Source organism: Dama dama, chromosome 15 (genome assembly GCF_033118175.1).
Source record: "Dama dama isolate Ldn47 chromosome 15, ASM3311817v1, whole genome shotgun sequence".
Classification (NCBI taxonomy): Eukaryota; Metazoa; Chordata; class Mammalia; order Artiodactyla; family Cervidae; genus Dama; species Dama dama.
The window spans coordinates 69,712,565-69,734,282 of NC_083695.1; the positions used below are offsets into that span (position 1 = coordinate 69,712,565).

Here is a 21,718-nt window from a genome sequence, read left to right on the forward strand (position 1 = left end):
AGAGAGTGCAGTCACGCAAGGCTAGTCATTGGCTCAGCTGCTACTCTCCTAGCACTGAAGGGACCAGAGGGAGTGAGATTTGAGAACCCAGAACAGTTGTGTAAAGTGTTGTTCTTCAGAGTGACCTTCAACGGTAACCTTCAATTGAAGAGTCTCTCTCCTCCCTCTGATTACCTGTTAGGGTTTCCACTGGCTGAACCCAATTGAATGCCAGAAGGTTCAGGAGCCCCACAGAGGTCAGCCTTAAAGGGCAGAGAGCAAGGTGGGTGTGTTGGTTTTCTACTACTGCATAACAAATGACCACAAATTGAGTAGCTCAAAGCAGCACACATAATCTCACATCTCCTCTGGGTCAGGAGTCCAGGTGTAGCTTATCTGAGTGTTCTCTTTAGGGCCTCACAAAGCTGCAATCAGTGTCAGCTGGGCTGCATTCTCATCTGAGGCTCCATTGGGGAAGTATCTAGGATCTAGTACTCACCAGCTGGGGCTTCCTGGGTGGCTCTGATGGTAAAGAATCCGCCTGCAATGTAGGAGACCCAGGTTCGATCCCTGGGTCAGGAAGATACCCTGGAGAAGGGAATGGCTACCCACTTCAGTATTCTTACCTGGAGACTCTCATGGACAAAGGAGTCTGGGGGCTGCCTTCCAAGGGGTTGCAAAGAGTTGTACACGACTGAGCAACTAACACATACTTACTCAGCAGTTAGAGGCAGAAAACCCTTTGCCTCTCAAAACTCAGAGATTAGTCTTCCTGCTTTGAAGAAATCTCGTTTTTAATGACTGTGTAATGTCCCACCACACAGTGCACCAGAACTGGTAATATCCCTACTTGTAGAACATTTAGATTGTTTCTAAATATTTTACTCTTATAAATACCACTGAATATATTTATAGAAAAGGCTTTTTCCAAATACAAGAGTGAAAAGCTGCTGCTCCTCTTATATATATATATATAAAATAAGGCATTGACTCATGTAATTATGGAGGCTGGTAAGTCCAAAATCTATAGAGCCAGTGTCACTAGGTCCATTACAATCAGTGTGGTGTCAATAGAGTTTTAATTAATAGGTTATAATTTGCTAATACCATTCGTTTTGATGCTCAAATTGTCCTCAATTTGGCCAGTGGGAGCCCTTAAGTTTGGGTTCTCTTTACTGTTGGCTTAAATGTTCACATCATTCTTTAAGTACTTACTTACCTTCTGGTACAACAAAAAGTTCCAAGGTCATTTTGTGCTTTCCCAACTCTGGAATCAGCCATTTCTCCAGTGAGCTCTGGTCTTTTTTAATGGTAGATGGTATTTAGAAACCAAGATCTAAGTGCTGTGTGTTATCATTGCTTTTGAGGTGTTACTCAGTGGAGAGAGCTAGGCAATACACATGTATCACACCCACACCCACACCCACACCTTTTATCCCACTGTTAAATACCATACCAATACCTCCAATTCCAAAATCATACCTATGAGGCTCATTCTATCCTTCCTTTTTTACATATTTTTTTTTCTTTTTTACATATTTTTAACTTTGATATATGTTTACCAGTTTTGTTTTTTTTTTTTTTTAACATTTCTGACAGTGAGAGTAACCTGGCTCTCATTATCCACAATACATTTACACAGAAAGTAGTTTCAGAATTACCAACCCATAACACTGCATGCTAACCAGAGTTCAGTATTTGTTTACTGTTCTTTCTGTCTTTAGTCTGAGGACATATGATCAACAAACTGTGTACATTAGGTACTTGGGTGACATTTCCCCCCCTCTTCAGTGTGGTAATATTATTTCAAATACAGTTAAGTTCGTTAATTTATATTTGTATTACATTTAAAATTTTCCTCCATCCTTGTTTATTTTGAGTATGTGAAAGCATTATCATTGATCCAGAAGTGATAACCATACAGAAATGTGTATTCAGAGAAATGTCACACTCATACTTCCTCCACCCCACAGTCCTTTCCACTTGATTCTCACCTACTGCCTGTAGGTGACCAATCTTACTAGTTTCTGATTTGTCCTTCCTGTGTTGCTTTTTGCAGAAATGAGCAAATACAGGTACATTTTCCTGTATTCCCTTTTCTCTTTCTCAAAAGGTGGCATGGTATAGTCCTCTTTTGCTGTTTTTACTTAACAATACCCATTCAGTTTTTAGAGCTCTTCCTCATTCCTTCTTACAGCTGTATAGTACTCTTTGGACCACTCTCCTATGAATGGGCATTTAGTATTTTGGGATCATAAACTCTTAGAGTTTGATTGCTGAGTCAAAAAGTAAACAATATGTGGGAGTTCCCTGGTGATCTAGTGGTTAGGATTCTGGGCATTCCCTGGTCAGGGAACTGAGATTGGGCAAACTGCTGTGGTGCATCAAAAAAAAAAAAGGTAAATGATATGTGATTTTGTTGGGTGTTACTCACTTCCCCCAAAAAAACTTGTGCTAATTTGTATCCCCACCAGCATTATATGAAAATACCTCTTTCCTCACAGGCTCATCAATGGAATATAATGTCATACTTTAAAATTTTTGCCAGTCTAAGTTATAATGGTATCATTGTTTTTTTAATTTGTATTTGAGTTGCATTTCTCTTACCATGAGTGAGATGGACCATCTTGTTTTATGCTTAAGAGGAATATATCTATAGCCTGGTTTGTGAATTTTTTAACCATTAGGTCTTTGGGGTTTCCGCCCCCCACCTCAGTTTTTAAAAACAGCTTTATTGCGATAAAATTCATTTACCATACAGTTCACTCACTTGAAGTATACAGTTTAGTGGTTTTGAATATATTTTCAAGAGTTATGTAACCATCACCATAAACTAATTTTAGAACTTTTTTTTTATCACCCTCAAAAGAAAGCCCACACCCATTAGCAGTGACTCTGCCTGTGTCTTTAGTGTCTCAGCTCGAGGTAATCACTGATTTGCCTACTGTTCCTGTAGATTCGCCTATTCTTGATATTTTATGTAATATAAATATATATTATAAATTATATTATTTATTGTATATGTAAATGAATTCATATAACATACAGTCTTTTGTAACTTCCTCTTTCTCTTAGTGTAAGTGATATAATGTTACAGTGTTTCAGGCAGTTTTGAAATATTTTATCCTCCTAACAACTCTGAAATAGTTACCGTTATTATCCTCATTTTATAGATGGGGAAGCTGAGGCATGGAGAGATTAAATATCTTGCCTGAAGTCACACTGCAGTGAAAAAATGGGCTTTGGAATCAGACCTCAAGTCTGAAGTCCATCACTTGCCTACTGTGTGACTTATAGAATATTACTTAAATTCTCTCAAGTGTCTTTTTCTCGTATATTAGTTAAACGAGGATAACAATGGCTGAATCACAGGGTTGTTGGGGAATTAAATAATACAGCATCAGGAAAGTGCTTAGTGCAAGGCCTCCAACTTAATAGGTATTCAGTTAATTGTAGTGGTTATTTGTAGATGGAGCCAGGTAAAGGCCTGGCTTATTTGGTATGGTTGGCTCTGCCTCCCCTAGTGTAGAGGTGTGTCTGAGATGCCAACTTTCTTTTTTTAAAGATGTAATCCACGTAGCATGAGATTCACCCTTTTGGTATACAATTCAGTGCTTTTTAGTATATTCACAAGGTTGCACAATTGTCACCATTAAATTCCAGAACCTTCCCAGCACTTCAGAAAGAAACTCTATACCCATTAGCAGTCACTCCCCATTCTCTCCTTCCCCAGCCCCTGGCAACCACTAATCGTTCTGTCTCTGTGAATTTGTCTATTCTGGACATTTCATATAAACGGAATCATGTGATATGTGGTCTTTTGTATCTGGCTCCATTCGCTCGGCGTAATGTTTCCAGGGTTCACTCATGTTGTAGCAAATAATCAGTACAGCATTCCTTTTTATTGACAAGTAATATTGCATTGTATGGATATTCTATGTTTTGTTTATCCATTTATATGTTGATGACATTTGGGTTGCTTCCACTTTTTGGTTGTTATGACTAATGCTACTGTGAACATTGGGCTTCCCTGGTGGCTCAGCTGGTAAAGAATCTGCCTGTGATGTGGGAGACCTGGGTTCGATCCCTGGGTTGGGAAGATGCCCTGGAGAAGGGAAAGGCTACCCACTCTGGAATTCTGGCCTAGAGAATTCCATGGACTGTATAGTCCATAGGGTTGCGAAGAGTCTAACACGACTGAGCAACTTTCACTTCACTATGAACATTAGCGTACAAGTTTTTGTGTAAAAACTGTTTTCAGTTCTCTTGGGTATATACCTTGGAGAGGAACAATTGTATCATATGGTATATTTAAATTTTTGAAGAACTGCCACACTGTTTTTTCCAAAGCAACTCTGCTGCTTTACGAGTGTTCCAATTTCTCCACATCCTCGTCAACACTTGTTACTGTCCGTCTTTTATTTTGGCCATCCTAGAGAGTGTGAAGTGAATGGTATCTCCTTGTAGTTTTGATTTGAATTTTCCTAGTAGCTAATGGTGTTGAACACAAGATGCCAGCTTTTAGGTCAGCTTTTTCTGCCTGCCCACATCTTGTATTTATTCTCGGAAGTCTCTCCCAAGTTCCTGTTTGTCTTCTGCCTGGAGTTCGCAGTCATTTTGGTCTCTCTGAGGCTGATTGGCACCTTCTTAATCAGATGCTTTGGGGGAGACCTTTGGGCAGGTTCCGGTAGTTGGGATTTGAGGCACATGTTTTTCCTATTGGCAGCTTTGATGTGACTCTTGAGGCTGGCACAGCCATTGCCTGGGCCCCCAAACTGCTGGGACAAAGCCAGCCTCTCCCTAGGGTGCCTTAGTAGGCAGGATCAGATGTTCTCTAGCTGGAAGCAATCTTGGGAGGCCATCTCATCCAGCCTTCTACAACAAGACAGAATCCTTCACCCCTCCCTACCAGATTGGGGAGGGGAGGATGTGTAATGTCTTCCTTTAAGAATCTCTGTAGGAAGAAATTCCACTGGGCGCCTTTACCACCAGCCAGTGTTTTAGGAGCCTTCTGTGTTAGTAAGATTCTTTGCTCTGACCCAGATCCCACCTTCTACAGCACGTGCCAGTTTCCTCTCATGGGTTCCTTTCTCAAGAGGATGCATGAGACAGCCGCTCCCCAAGAGGGGCTCCTTACTCTGGTCAGATCAGTCTGCTTTGGCTGGAGAAGTCCTCACGTGAGGAAATGCAGACCAAGCCAGGCCCCTCCAGGGGATGTTAAAGACTGAATGACCTTGTCATTCAGCTATTGCCTGGGCAATCTGCTTTGAAGAAGAGGCCTTCTGACAGGCCCCAGGTTGTGTGTTTATCCCGAGGCTAGGCCATTCCAAACTCATGTTTCAGAGTTTAGAGGTTGCGTCCAGCTAGCCTGGTGGGTGGTAATCAAATGCAGGTGGAGACCATCTGGCCTGGACCATCCCTCCCAGCCAGTCAAGTGAGGGCCGGCCTGCCCACCACAGAGCTGGCCCAGAAAGCAGCCCGTGTGGAGGCAGACGGTGTACACGTGCGTTTATGTGCATACACACCCATGTGTGCGTGTGTATGTCCCTCCTTAGAGCGGCGGTACTGCTGGGGAGGATGTGGCTCCTCTCTCTGCATCTGAGGGTTCTCCCCTTTGCACAGTCTGAGGAGCGTGTTTCTCTTAGTCTGTTTCTCAAGTTTTTGCGGTTAGAAATCATGTATTTTTCTTGGCCCACGATGAAAGCCCAGGAGTAATGGTCTAATACATTTTACAAAGCAGCCTCTAATTGGTGGCTGCTTAAAATCTTCCCTGTGCCCTAGTGACCCATCTCTCTTTGCAGGGTTTTGACTCCAAGTCAGTCTTGCTTTACCCCGGGTTTTTCACACCCCCTCGCAAGGCTACAGCCTCAGCTTGCTTAACTCTTCCCTCAGCCTCTCTGCATAGAATTGCTCCCAGCCAGGACAGTTCAGCAAGGAAAGAAAATAGCTTACACTGCATCCTGCCAAGCATCTTCTAGCCTGGCCTCCAAAATTCTAGATGTATACCCCCAAATGGAGTCTGCCTCCCCATTGGTACTCAGAGAAAATGGTATCTAATTAAAGATCTAAATGTAAGACCAGAAACTATAAAACTCCTAGAGGAGAACATAGGCAAAACACTCGCCGACACAAATCACAGCAGGATCCTCTGTGACCCACCTCCAAGAATAATGGAAATAAAAGCAAAAATAAACAAATGGGACCTAATTAAACTTAAAAGCTTTTGTACAACGAAGGAAACTATAAGCAAGGTGAAAAGACAGCCTTCAGAATGGGAGAAAATAATAACAAACAAAGCAACTGACAAAGAATCTCAAAAATATACAAGCAGCTCATGCAGCTCAAATCCATAAAAATAAAGGACCCAATCAAAAAAATGGGCCAAAGAACTAAACAGACATTTCTCCAAAGAAGACATACAGATGGCTAACAAACACATGAAAAGATGTTCAACATCACTCATCAGAGAAACGCAAATCAAAACCACAATGAAGTACCATCTCACACTGGTCAGAATGGCTGCTATCAAAAAGTCTACAAACAATAAATGCTGGAGATGGTGTGGAGAAAAGGGAGCCCTCTTACACTGTTGGTGGGAATGCAAACTAGTACAGCCACTATGGAGAACAGTGTGGAGATTCCTTAAAAAACTGGAAATAGAACTGCCATATGACCCAGCAATCCCACTGCTGGACATACACACTGAGGAAACTAGAATTGAAAGACATGTGTACCCCGATGTTCATCACAACACTGTTTACAATAGCCAGGACATGGAAGCAACCTAGATGTCCATCAGCAGATGAATGGATAAGAAAACTGTGGTACATATACACAATAGAATATTACTCAGCCATTAAAAAGAATGCATTTGAATCAGTTCTATTGAGGTGGATGAAACTGGAGCCTATTATTCAGAGTGAAGTAAGCCAGAAAGAAAAACACCAGTACAGTATATTAACGCATATATATGGAATTTAGAAAGACAGTAACGATGACCCTATATCCAAGACTGCAGAAGTGACACAGATGTATAGAACAGTCTTTTGGACTCTGTGGGAGAAGGCGAGGGTGGGATGATTTGAGAGAATAGCACTGAAACATGTATATTATCATATGTGAAACAGATTGCCAGTCCAGGTTTGATGCATGAGACAGGGTGCTCAGGGCTGGTGCACTGGGATGACCCAGAAGGATGGGATGGGGAGAGTGGTGGGAGGGGGGTTCAGGATGGAGAACACATGTTCACCCATGGCTGATTCATGTCAATGTATGGCAAAAAAACTGCTACAATATTATAGAGTAATTAGCCTCCAATTAAAATAAATAAATAAATATTTTAAAAAAGAAAAAGAGAAAATGGTATCTAAGTATTCTATGGTATTATAAAGCTTCCTTTCAGTCCTTCAGATTCTTAAATTTAGAGAAACTTTAAGTTTAGAGAACTTATCAGAGGTGGTCTCCTCACTGCAGCAGGTGTAGGTAGGCTGGACCCACTCATGTACACAAGCAGGGCTGGCCTTGGTGTCAGAGCTTCTGAGTCGTTGGAACCTCTTTATGTCCAGTCTCCTGGCCTGGCCCCTTGGAGACGATGATGATGATGATGGTGGAGGAATGATGTCACGTGGAATCCCAGGGTTGGGCACTGACCACCTCATTCTGACCTTCAGCATTCTCCACTTTGACCGCCTGTTCCAGTAGCTTGGCTCCAAGAAGGTGTTGGCTGTCATCTTATTTTATAGCTTGAATTTGTATGCTCAGGAGTTTACATGTGTATAATCATTGTGGCTCATGTTTGTACAAGATATAATTACTGAAAATTATATCACGAACATATTTTAACTTTTAACCCTTCCTGGGCTGGCAGGCCTCCTATAGCTCTCAGCCGCCCCTCCCTGGATGTTTCCCTCACCCCAGGAGGTGCCACCACCAACCAGCCTTCCTCTCAATCTACATCACTTCCCTCTCTCTCTGGCAGAAGTCCGTTGCATGGACTCCCCTGAAGATTTGGGCTCCTGAGCGTTTCCAAGAAGGCACTGCTCCCCTGCCTCATCTCCCTCTGATGTGTATGACTGTCATCACTTGGGGCCAGGAAGGGGGGGCAAACTCTGCTCCCTCCAGATGCCAGTGATTGGAGAGTGCACACGGGGTGCCAGGGTTCAGAAAGATCACAGGCCCTCCCAGTATTTGGAGTCTGCTTTGAGACCCGTCCTCAAATGCTGAGTTTGGAGGCCAGCCAGCTCAGCCCAAGGATTGTCCCGTCGTGGGGCAAGGTGGAGGTGGGAGTGGAGAAGGGTCTCATCCTCCTAGGGTATACAGTAGGACATATATTCTTAACAAACTAAGTAGGTGCTTATTAATATCTAGTAGGAATAGAGAATGTGAATAAGGACAATTTTCAGTATTGGAGCCTCAGTCATACAGAAAGGAATATTCCAGAGCCACAAAATCTGGAACTCGTAATTCAGAGTACCAGCAGGCGAATTTGATTGGCCAGGCTGAGGTCATACACATGTATGGTAGCTGGAGGGCAAGGCTAGTGTTCTGGTTCCTTACCCCCTTTCAGGGTCCTCCCTCCCCTCAAGGCTTATTCCCCGAGATGCTTCCAACTAGGGGGTTTGGATGCTGAGGCCACCAAGAAAGGAGAACTTTAATTAGGCAACAAAACAGTGTTTTCCCTAAGGTAGTTAAACTAAAAACATTTGCTTTTTATTCCTTCCAGATTCACAGGAACAGATGGACCTAGTGGTTTTGGCTTTGAGTTGACATTTCGTCTGAAGAGAGAAACAGGGGAGTCTGCGCCCCCGACGTGGCCAGCAGAGCTAATGCAGGGCTTGGCCAGATATGTGTTCCAGTCAGGTAAGAGCCCCAGAAGCTGGCTGGTGTGGGTGTCCTTTCACCATGAGCCTGCTAGGGTTGGGACCTTCAGGTATATTTTGATGTCTGTGGAGGGAGCTTTCCTGGGGGTGCTGTGTACCCCATTTGTACCACGAAGGTGGTTTGTTTCCTGGCGTTTCCCAGGTGGAAAGCCGTCTGGGCCATGGGAGGGAAGGATATGTCATATGACCTCCAGCAGTGGGAGTCACTAATACCCGGAACCTTGGTCGCAGTCTGCTAGCCTTGCTTCTCATTCCCAGAGAGCCAAAGGCCAGCCCTGAATGGAGCTGACCAGTGCTTTTCCTGTTTGCCCCCTTTCCCACAATTAGCACGGTCCTTCCTCCCTGATGCTGGAGGCCTAGCCATCTCCATTTCTGGGGCCACACACACACACACATGTTAATCTTGGCTAAGGGTTAGCAGTAGAGCATAGGGCAGAGAGAGAAAATGAATTGCCATGAGCTAGCTCCCTCACAATATGAATGAGAAGCTGGAATCAGGCAGGACCTTGACGGTCAGATATATTATTTGATTCAGATGATTCAAGTGCCCTCCAGGGGATGGTCCAATGCCCTCAGTGCCCCTCTGGAGACTGCTAATATAGAACCTGAAGAGTGGGCTTTGTGCTGGGAGCCTTGGTCACATGCTCTTGTCTTAGCTTGCCAGTAGTCCTCCAGTGGGATGATATGTTGGAGTGGAAGTCACTATTTTTTACGGATGGTTTCAATTCATCTGAGTGTTTCTGAGTGGTTAATTAATTGCTCAGAAACCTTTCCCATATGACTTCACATTTTGCTTCTTTGGTTTGGTAAGTAGCCTTGAAGTGAAAGCCAGCACAGTTTTATCCAACTCCTGCACTTTGACCAGCAGAGCAGACCAACATCCAAGCCTGGATGCCTCAAAGTATAGTCTTGCACCCATGCATCAGAATCATCTAGAGAGCTTGTTTCAAGTACACATCCCTGGGCCCCAGAGGAGATCTCTGACTCAGAATCTTAGGGGGGGTGATGTTCCCAAATGTTCTGATAGAAGCTAAATTTGGAAAACCATAGACTTGGCAGCTTCTCTAAGTATAGTCACTTTTTTCCCCCTAGCCTTGAGTAGGCTATAAATTGGGGATGCAGTTGACCATCTATGTTGAAGCCCTCCGCCCTTGTTCCAGACCCCAGGCTGTCAGTTGTTGGCTGGATGGCCCTCATGTAATGGGACTGATCCTTAATTACCATCTACCATTGTGTGGCCTATGGGATAGTTCCCCTTTGGAGGCTATAGTGGGTCTTCTCTCAGCAAGAGTTCCCAAACCTGGCTGCTCATGAGATTCTCTGGGATCTCAACATACTTGAGTCCCAAATGCCCCACAGGGCTCTGATTCATTTGGCCAGCGGTGGGACTGGAGCATCTGTTTCTTAACCAGCTTCCCGGGGATTCTAATGCAGTAGTCTGGGATGTCATTTGGATTCTAGACTGTTGACAGGAAGAAATATCATTCACTGGGGCAGGGGAACCAGGCTGTTGGAAGCTGACCCATGTGATTTTGGTACTGTCCTAGTGTCTTTTAACATTGTGCCAGGAGTCTACTGCCTGAACCCATTGTGTCCCCTTCTCTCCCTTCTTGGGATGCCTGAAACTGATGCTGATATAGAACTGTCTTTGAGAAAATAGACATTTCTTCAGTCTCTCCCAACTGAGATATTTCAGCTCCTAGAAAATAGACATTTCCTGACATGGAATTTGATCCATTATGGGAAGGAGGACTCTAAAGACTAGGCAATCTCTTGCTTGTATAGACAGGTAGCTTCCTGCCCACTGCTTAAGCCAGTGCATTTATATGTTTGTTTGCACTTAATGTACCTGCTCGGGTGGATCAAGATCAGAGAAATGTAAAACAGGTGTTATGAATCACTGTCAGGTGGAGTCAAGCAGATGAACTTCTGAAATAGTTCTGATGTTACAGTTCTGAAATAATAATGCAAGTGAGGGAGAAAATAGGATTTGATTTGCAAAGGTTCATTTCAACTACAGAGTAACCATCACAGTGACTGTTTTGCAACACTAATGTGGTCATTGATTCAAGCTCACTGTCAACAGATGTCAAAACCATTGGATTAAAAAAGATTGTTGGGGTACAAGATGTTCACAGGGACTCAAAGAATCCCTCCACAGATTACTTATTTGAATCCTGAGTGTATAGTCAGGCAAGTCCAGATTGTAAGATATTTTATAAGACAACTGCCTGGACCCTTCAAAAATGTCAATGCTCTGAAAGGTAAAAGGGCTGGGACTCGCCTAGATCAAAGAAAACATGACCATTTAAATGTACTTACATGATCATTTAAATGTCCAGTCCTCAACTGGAACCTGGATTGAAAAAAAAGGTTATTTTTAAAGCAATTAGAAAAAATACAGACTGTATATTAGATAATAGTACTGTGCAGCTGTGAAATTCTAATTCCTTGGGTGTGATATGGTATTATGTTCTGGTATTATATTATGATAGTGTCCCTGTTCCTAGGAGATAGGAGCTGAATTATTTATGAACAAAATAACATGATGTCTGCAGCTTAACTTTTGAATGATTTGGCAAAACAAAGTGAGCTGGAGGAGAGAGAAAAAAGAAAGCAGATATGGCAAAATGTTAATAACCGGTGAATTTCGGTGAAGAAAGTATGGAGGTGAAGGATATATTGTACTTTCCTTCTAACTTTCCTAGGGGATTGGAAACTTTGAAAATAAAATGTCGTGGCTGTTTCTTGAGTGTGCATTGACTGGTGTTGCTCCACAGTATTGTCTGCCCCGACAGGCCCTTTTGTGGAGTCTCCAGTGTGACAGCTGTGGGTGTTGTCTGCAAGTCACTTCGGGCATTTCACAGCAGCGACAGGATGACTTCACTCTCCAAAGTATAATATCTGATTTTCTGATTTCCAGATTTTCGTAATATGATGGTATTCTTGAATAATAGCTAAAACAAATCTACCTTAGCTTTTTCTTGAAACATGGCAGGAAGTAGTAATTATTTAAATAATGGGGAAATGATGAAGAAAAGTATATGGCAACTGATGTAAGAGAGAAGACCATGGCCACGAGCGGAAATAGTAAGGACAGAGCTAAAATTCAATAGTGTGTTCTGTGTGCCAGGCACTATTGTAAGTGCTCAGTCAATGTGCAGTAAAGCCCTGTGAGTTAGGCACTGTGTGATACCAGCTTTTCAGCTGCGGAAAGCAAGACAACACGGAGAGGGGAAGTAGATTGTTCAATATCACATACCTGGTAAGTCCAAGGGAAAATCTGAACCCAGGCGTTGTAGTTCTTACCGCCACTCTCTTAACCATGATAGCTTAGTTGATGTTTGGGCTGCACATGTCTCAGGCTGGACAATGAGATTTGAGTCGTCCACATAGATGACTGCACTTGTACATGTAGTCTCTGAACTCCAACATGCCTTGCTCGGGCATTCTAGAACATTTGGAAAATAGAGGAGGGCCAAAGCCATTTGTAATGTTATCCAAGTCCTCTTAAACACATACTTTCATCTTTTAATTTTTTATTCATGAAAATATGTATATAAAAAGTGCAGCTTGCTGACAGTTCATACCCCACGTAACCAGCACCCAAACCAAGAAACTTCCCTTGTGCCTCCTCTCAGTCATCTTTTCTTTTCCTTTTTCTTTCCTTCTTTCTTCCTCTCTTCCCTTCCCTCCGTCCCTAGCTCCCTCCTTTCCATCCTTCCTGTTTCATTGTATAGTACAGGCTCTCAGCTCCACGTGCCTGAGCTTGTTGGTAAGTTAGGTAGGTAGCTATAGACAAGGTAGCCCCCATTTCTGCTTCTCTCCCTGGCACGCTTCGCCATCTGGCACATTTCGCCATCTGGCATATTACTACTAGATCAAGGAGGACAGCATAGTATGATGGTACAAGCATGGGCCTTGGGCCCAGACTGCCTGCATTTTATTTCAGCTCTGCCAATTATTGCCTCCTGACCTTGTGCAACATAACCCATTTGCTCATCTATAAAGCAGAAATAATAATAGTAACTATGCATGAAGTTATTAAGATGATGAAATGAGTTAATACTCTCAAAGCACTTAGAATAGTGCCTCTCTCTCTCTCTCTTTATATATATATATATATATATAACCTCCAATTATTATTATTCAGTCTTCAAAAACTTTATATGAATAAAGAAGGTGGGTACCTTGATCTTTTTTTTGTTTTTTTGTTTTTTTCAATGTTAATAAAGACCCCATTTTACAGGAAAACCCTGGTTGTCCCATTGCCTGTTTCTGCATCAGATGCCTGCCTCAGCTGATATGATAACATTTTTGGTGCCATTATCCTTCTCCCACACAGAAAATCAATAATAGTGATACATATAAAATCACCTTATTTTATATGTATCACACTGTAAAACCAAAAAGCAAATTCAGTTCAACTGTGGCTCCTTGATTTATATAGTTGGCAGTGCCTGTAAAGTCTTAAGCAAATCAAATCCTATTCTAAATGCACTAGAGCCCATGTACTTTAGTAGACCCTTGTAAGTAAATCCTTCTTTATAAGGTGAAAAATCTTTCTATAGTTTTTTCGGAGCAGGGCACACTTTCCTGATGCTGCAAAGAACTTCCCTTGTGACATGCAGGCATTGCTCTGCCCTGACTGGTTCCACTGTGCAAGGATCACACATATGCTGTTACACAGAACATGTATTTTATGTCTGATGTGTGCATAGATAGACCCACACGTGTACCTAGCAGCATAGTTCTGTGTGATGGTCTTGCCTCACTTGGCTGCCCACCTTAAACTCAGTGACTTACACGAAGCACCCTGTCCATTTGCATGTGAGAACATGTTGAGCAGTATCTAGTATGTGGAGTGCTTAGACCTGCTTTTCCAGGTCTGAACAGCATCCATAGCATTGCCCTCCAGACTTAGAAACAGCATTAGGGCAGTGGGAGGGCAAAGGAAAGAGACAAGACTCTAGGGGGTGTGATGGGGAGTGGTGGTGCTCTCACCCTGCTGTGGGGCTGTCTCTGAAGCTTGCTCTGAAGAATGACTTAGATGGGTTCCATAACTTAGCCCTGACCTGCTAGAGGGCAGTCATCTTCTGGTTGGTTTGCTCAGAGATGGGAAGCTGAGCTGTAGAGAAAAGGAAGTAGAAATGTGAGCAGCCTGGGAAAGAAGAGTATCCAGAGAAGGTGAAGAAGTCAAGGTGTAGGGGTGGGGCAGGTCAGTGTTTATTTTAGTCTGGATGGTTCTAATCATAAGCAGATGACAGAAGCCCAACACAAACTACCTGAAATAAGAACAGACTTTATCAGCTTAGGTTACTGGGGTGTCCAGGGCTTCAGGCATGGATTGACCTATATGTTCAAAAAGTGTCCTCAGGGCTGCTACTTGTGTGTTGGTTTTGTGCTGTAGACTGACTCTGCCCACGTGCCAGGAAAGATGAGCACCACCAGCCAGAGTATCCAGTTCTCCCAGTTTGTACCCGGCAGGCAGAAGGCTTTTTTCTTACAACATCTCTCCATCAGTTCTGGGGAAGGACTCAGATTAGTTCTGTCTAGGTAAATGGGTTCCCCCAGTTGAGGGTGGTCCAGATGCGAGCATCAGGATTTATGTTTAAAGGCTTCCCCGCTCCTCACTTCCAACTACATGGAGTGGGAGAGAAGTCCTCTAGAGCACGGGGTTGAAAGCACCAGAGAAAACATGCAGGTCTCGCCCTAGGCTGGCAAAGTCAGCTGCTCTCACAGGGCTTTAGGGGCATCTACGACCTCAGACCTGTGTGCAGTTAATTGGAAGTTAGGTCATTAGAGGATGCAGATGGAGCGGGCACCTTTTGTTCTTGTTATCTGTCGGGATGGTTTTGACTACAAGTAATAGAACGCCATGACTAAAATGGCCTAACAATAGTACTGTTATCTTACATAGTAAGTCATCTGGAGGTGGGGAGTTCCAGGGTTGGTTATCATCTGTTCAACAACACTGTTAAAGACCTGAGTTCTTTCTAACTTCCTGCTCTGTCTTCTTCAGTGCTTTGGATTGTCTTTTTAAACTGGGATTCCCTGATGTTCTAGAGAGAGCTGCTGGAATCCCTACCATCCTGGATTCACACTTGACAGAGTCTACTAGCAGCAAAAAAGACACTTCTGTCCTGTGTCTCTTTTCAGGACCAATCAAAACCTTCACAGAACTGCACTCATTGCATCTCATTGGCTAGAGTGAGTGAAGGTCACTCAGTCATGTCCGACTCTTTGCAACCGCATGGAATATACAGTCCATGGAGTTCTCTAGGCCACAATGCTGGAATGGGTAGCCTTTCCCTTCTCCAGGGGATTTTCCCAACCCAGGGATCAAATCCAGGTCTCCTGCATTGCAGGTGGATTCTTTACCAGCTGAGCCATGAGGGAAGCCCAAGAATAGTGGAGTGGGTAGCCTATCCCTTCTCCAGCAGATCTTCCCGACCCAGGAATTGAACCTTGGTCTCCCGCATTGCAGGCAGATTTTTTACCAACTGAGCTATCAGGCAAGCCCCTCATTGGCCAGAATTGTCAGGAAAGTGAGACAGCCCTGTTGACTTACTGATCAATATCCACCTTCTGGAGCTGAAAGTCATGGCCAAGGAAAGGCAGAGGAGGAAAATTGGGGTTCTCTTAGTAAGAAGACAAGTGGCCAGCAGATGGGCAAATGAGTTTTCTGTCCCCGTACCCAAGTGGTACCTGGGGTCAGAGGATCCTTGCATATTGATCAGGATGCCGGGCCAATATAAAAGTGTCATGTGGAAAGAGAATGTGACAGGGTGGCTGCTGTTGTTTCACCGCTGCACAGATTTAGAACAAAATCCAGTCACCATCAGGAACCATAAAGTTCTGCAGCAACTTCACCAGTAGACACTTCAACTTCTTTCCCTCTTACTTTACAGCCAGTTTCTCTTACTTCCCTATCCCCTTTTATTTTTGTGATCAGCTCATTCTTTCTTCTCAGATTGCCAGTGACTGCTCCCCTGCCCACCCCCCCCCCCCAACTCTGGGTTTCATTAGAAAGAAACCATTCCCCAACTCAGCGGGGCTTGATTTCTGAGCTGCGCTTTGGAATTCTGCTGGAGAGGCTGTCTGCTCTCAGTTCTGCCATTGGTAGACCTTAACCACAAATTCCAAGGCAATTTCACTTGAGTTTTAGGAGAAACATGGCCCTCCAACCTTGTAAGTGACACTGGAAATTCAAGTGGCTTTGCTTGCTGCTGTTTAATGGCAACCTCATGACATGGGCTAAGTCGGCGCACTTTGTGATTCAGGCCCAAGCAGGGAGATGGGGGTGGGTGTGGTTGGCATCGACTGAGTATCCTGAGTTCTGTGGTATGGACAGACTAATACCAACAAGAGATTTTTTTTTTAATTTTACATTTTTTTCCTTTTCCCATTTATTAAAGAAATACTTGCTCATTGTAAACCTGAAACATAGAAATATGTGACAGAGTGAAGTCCTTCATAATTCATTCCCCCACTGAGAAAACATTGGTGTTCTATTTTTTAATTTTCTTTTTTTCTGTGATAATTTCTTTTTTTAAAAAAATTTTTGAATTGGAGGAAAATTGCTTTACAATGTTGTGTTGGTTTCTGTCATACAACAATGCAAATCAGCCATAATTATATTAATACATATATCACCTCTGATTTTCTTTTCAATGCATGTATCTAGAAAGAATTGTCGTTACTTTATAAAAATGGACCATGTTTTTCATACTATTTTTCAACTTGCTTTTTTTTTAACTTAATATATTCTGGATATCTTTCCATGTCAGTATATTTTTTCTAACTGTATACTTTTAAAAATTACCTAGATACACAGTACTTTAACCACATCCCTAGTGTTGAGCATTTGGGTGATTTCTAGTTTTTCCCTACCACAAACTTGCAGTGTGCATCCTTGTCTATGTGTGTCTTTGTACTCTTGCCTAAGTATTTCTGTGGGATAAATTCCTAGAAGTTGGATTGCTAGGTTAAGGGAAATGAACATTTTCTATGGTAACAGCCATTGCAGATGAATGATTATATTAAGAATACTCTTGTGATCATCCATAAATGTATAATTGTTTTCAACAAACAACAGAATGATTGTTATATAAAATTACTTTCATAGCAACAAAGTACTCTTCTGAGTCCTTGAGAATGGTCCCCTTCCTTAGTTACTTGGCCTGAGGAGGCTTTTTAATACATGGTAAACGGCATGCATTTGGGGTTAGGAAACGTGCAAGCTCTTATGTGGTTCTTACACAGTTTAGATTTAGCCCAGGAACCCATCCATCATGCTTCCTGTCTCTGAAGCTGGAAGTGGTGAGGGACACAGCCTGTTGCCTGAAGTCAGAGACTTTTCCAGGTATTGACAGTGGATCAAGTTTTACTAAAGAATCCCAGTGAATTATGGAATTTTCTCAAGTTTTGCCACCTCCTACCTTTCCTAAAGTTAAAAATACTCATGGAGTTAAAGTCTTTTCCTGTTGGGGTCTTTTTTTTTTTTTTTTCCTAATAGTTTAAAGTAAGTAAATAAAACAATAACTATTGAGCACCAAGCTATCCTAGGCACTTGCATTCTGTTATTTAACCTCTGCAGTAGGTGGCTTGATGAGGAAGATACTGATATTGCCACTTTTCACATAAGGAAATGGGGTCAGAAGGGCGGTGGGCTTTGGAGAATTTCCTGCAGCTTGTGAGTGGCAGGAGCTAGTCTCCAGGACCACCCTTTCGAGCACTGGTTTGTATACTCTGGCCTCTGAGCCTCCAAGGATCCATTTTAAATGACTAGAGGACTTGGGAGAAAGAAGCACTTTTTCTTTGGTTGTGTTTTTTATTGAAGTACCTGCTCCATGCCAAGGATGCTGTCAGATGCTGGGTAAGCTGCGTGGAACAGACAGATAGGATCCCTTCCCTCAGGCAGTGGAGAGAGACACCGAAAACACAGGCCAGTAAGTACTGGATTTCATCAGATGGCAGGACAGGAAAGCTCAGGGTGCCCCAGGAGAATAAGGTGGCGGACTCCCTTTAGGTTGTGGAGTCAGGCAAGGACAGGACTGAAGGCAAAGAATGAGGAGAAGAAGTTTTTTGGCAGAGGGACCTGCATGTGTAGGCCCTGGAGGAGAGAAAGAGGTTGAGGAATACGAGGAACTGAAGGGAGGGAGAGGAGGGGGCTCAGGAAAAGCTGGAGGCTTGGCAGGCTTGGAAAAGTGCTGGGTTTTGTACTTGCACTTGGACTCAAAGTCACGATCAAGAGTCTGGTTTTGATTCTAAGGGCAGTGGAGAGCTACAAAAGCGTTTCGAGGAAGAAGGGGAAATGACCAGTTTGGGGAGTGAAAACACTTTTTAAAAAAGGAATTAAGATGCGTTCGAAACTGAGGTGTTCTGAGGTGTCCTGTCTGCATTATTAGAATGGCTCTTCCGTAGGAGGTGCTGGGGCCACTGCAGTCCTTGGAGCAGTGTCAGAGTCAGGGCTGCTTCCCAGCCCAGCCGTTCTAACCCTGGGGACCGTCCTGCAGTCTAATCCTGCCCCCAGCCAGCCTCTGCTAAGGCTCTCCAGCCTTGGGAGGGGAACCCCTCTTCTCTCTGAGGGGTTGTCAGCAGCCTTGGCCTCCTGTGCCCGGCAGCACACCACAGGGCTTTCTTTCCAGATCCAAGAAGTAGACCGGGCCTTGCTTCCTCATCCCTGCTTTGCAGGTGAGTGAGAGAATTCAGGAAGATTGAGTGAGGCGCTTAGAGCCTGTCCCCAGGTGTGAGATGTTGCTAGGCTGCAGTTCAGTTTCTCATCAGCCGCTTACCTGGCTGGCTTCTCTCTAAATATCCCAAGTGTATTCGATCTTAATATCTTTGCCTCAAGTAAAGTTTTCTGAAAGATGCTCCATCATTACCAATGAGAGCTGTCGAGTTCTCTCGTTTCCTGGTTCCATTGCCCTAGTAAGTTAACTGAAGCCAAATGGAGCTGCCTGGTTATATTAATATCATTTTTCTTCCTCATACTCTTTTTGATTTTCCTGACGTTTTCTTTCCCTCAGTCTGATTTATCCTCTTTTCTGGTTGCTATGGATCTGTAAAATATTTTCCCTTTCATCTGTTAGTAATACTGACCAACTATAAGGCAAAACAATTCCTGGTTTCTCTGCACTTTCCCAAGATCTTAAGATTAGTGATTGAAAGATTGTGTTTCTACTCCACTGAAATAAAACAGTCAACCCCTCAGAAATGATCTTATGGCCTAAAATTTAAGTGGTTTGCATGTAAATTGTAATTTATTCTGTATTTAAATTTAAGTGTTTTTAGGGAAGACTTAAATCCTAGAAACAAAAGTTGGCAACATATAGCCTGCATGTCAAATCCTGATAGACATCTGACTGTGTACATAAAATTTAACCGGAACACAGACATGCCCATTACGTATTATCTACGGCTTCTTTCGTGCTGCAGCAGAAGAGCTGTGTAGTTGTGACAGGGACTGTATGGCCCTCAAAGCCTAAAATATTTGGTATCTGGCCTTTCACTGAAAAAGTCTGCCAACCTCTGTCTGAGAGTGTTTTCCACTGCTGAATAACCACCCAAGCGGAGTGGTGGCCATCCTTACATCTCTGTGATAGATCCAGAGGTGCTGGGAAGCACCTCGTTTTAGCTGGGGCCTGTGCCTCTGCCCAACACAAAGGGATCACAGTACCAAGAGGTTTGTTGGGGGAGGAGGAATTTGAAGCAAACTCCTTTCTCTTCTGTGGGTCATATCTTACTTGGAGAACTGCGTGAAATGAGCTTCTTTTCAGAAAGGAATTCTTTGATACAAGCCTTAAGCTAGGATATTCACCCTCAGATTAGCGCTCTCTTCTGTGGCACCCCATGGAGTCTTAATTGGTTGGCTCTTCCAGCAGAATGTGGCTCCTTTGTCTCTAGCACCTGCATTTCAGGAGTGCTCCCTGAAGGGGGCAGTGAAGGCCTCTGGCAAGTAGAACAGAACAGCTGGTACATTAGGAGGAGACCCAACACCTCAACAGTAGGTAGAGCCCTGTGATAACTTGAAATGGCTCATAATTGAGTGTTGAGTGAAAGGACTGGAGGACAGCACAGGTAGGGGCAGGAGCTCAAGAGGCAGGCTGCCAGTACGGCCGTGTGGGAACTGTGACACCTCGGGTCAAAGCTGAACATCACCGAGACTTGGTTACTTAATCTGTGAAATGGGGTAATCAGGATATCTATAATATGGGCTTCTGTGGTAGCTCAATTGGTAAAGAACCCGCCTGCAACACAGGAGACCCCGGTTCAATTCCTGCATCGGGAGGATCCGCTGGAGAAGAAGTAGGCTACCTACTCCAGTATTCTTGGGCTTCCCTGGTGGCTCAGGTGGTAAAGAATCCGTCTGCAATGTGGGACACTTGGGTTCGATCCCTGGGTTGGGAAGATCCTTTGGAGAAGGGAAAGGCTACCCACTCCAGTATTCTGGCCTGGAGAATTCCATGGACTGTGTAGTCCATGAGGTTGCAAAGAGTCGGATACGACTGAGCGACTTTCACTTTCACTTTATAATATAGTCAGTGTCCCTAGTACAGCACATGGAAGCAATTGATATTATTTATGTGGTCATTTAAGAGGCATATTGCAAAAAAAAAAAAAAAACATTGGAGGTGGGGAAAAAGGTAATAAGCTTAAAAGAACAAAAATGGTGCACCTTACAACTCTACAGAGTTGGGTCCTGATCCTGTGAATATGTACACATCTACAAAGATGCCTGGAAGAGATGCATGAAGAGGCCATCCCAAGGTGATAGGGTTATGAGTTATTGACATTTTCCTTTTGGTACCTTCCACTGTGATAGAATTTTCTGCACAGAGCATGGATTTTATTATCAGAGTAGAAAAACTGAAAGGACACCTGTAACTGAGTTTTTCAAAGAACTTCCCAGGGGACAGGATGGTGAACCCCGAGAAGCAGTCCCAGGCCAGTGCTACAGGACCAGTCACCACCTCAGAGTATGCCCCTGCAGTGGTTACTGGAACAGCTTTGAATGCCATGCAATGATGGACCAGTGCAAGGGGTTCTGCTTTCTTGCCCGGTCTTTTCATAGCTCTTTCAGTGGGAAAAAGCAACTTGTAAGCCAGACTCAGTTCTGCTCTGGCCTCTCTAGCATTGGGTCTCCTCAGCCAGGCCTGTCTTCTTGCTTTTCAGAGCAGACATGGTGACAGGCTTGTTGTTTGGTTTCTCTCCAGGACTCAGAGGCCAGGCAACCAGCCTGCTCTTCCCCACGGAGCTCTGATGAGGTTCCAGCAGCATTTCTGACCCCTCACAGAGCCCTTCTCCAGGAATATGACAGTTGAAACTAGAACCAGAGGATGAAAAGAGAAAGGATCTGGAATGCTTTTCAAGAGGGGCTGCAGCATGCCCAGGCCATACTGGGTGGTTGTACCATGCTGTCACGGGGCCTCCAAAGTAGCCGCTGAGTAGCCATCCGCGGCCTTGTCTGGCTTGGCCCAGCGGAAGCTGAAGCCCTGGGCACTGCACTGGCATGGGGTGGGTGTCTCTGGGACAGGCTGCAGCCCTGTCTGTGCTTCCCTGAGCCCTGGGCCCAGTTCTAACCGTCCCTCTTCGGATTTGAAAATTTAGGAAGAATAGGACACTTTATCGACTTCCTGGGCCAGCTAGGCATGTCTGGCTCCCCACCTGGACTGGCCAGCCTGGTGACCTGAACTCGAGAAGCCTTAGTCCTGTGCCTCTGTGTACTGGGCCACTTAGATCACATGTACATTGTGATCCATCTTGGCTGATGCACTTTTATTCCACCAAACAAAAATAGCTTTATTATTTTTCCTATTAAAAAATGTTTTGTTTTGTTTTGTTTAAATCCCAAGTAA

At 43.8% G+C, this 21,718-nt stretch overlaps 1 protein-coding gene across 3 annotated transcripts in view; it reads left to right on the forward strand.

Moving 5' to 3' along the window:
- Positions 1–21,718, forward strand: part of SUFU (SUFU negative regulator of hedgehog signaling) — a 105,287-nt gene that overhangs the window by 22,851 nt on the left and 60,718 nt on the right. For all 3 annotated transcript variants that reach the window (XR_009696138.1, XM_061162489.1, XM_061162490.1), the window contains exon 3: positions 8,702–8,838. Coding sequence is in view for 2 of the 3 variants with exons in the window: in XM_061162489.1 (XP_061018472.1) it covers positions 8,702–8,838 (137 nt within the window). In the remaining variant the exon portion in view is untranslated. The remainder of the gene's footprint in view (positions 1–8,701; positions 8,839–21,718) is intronic.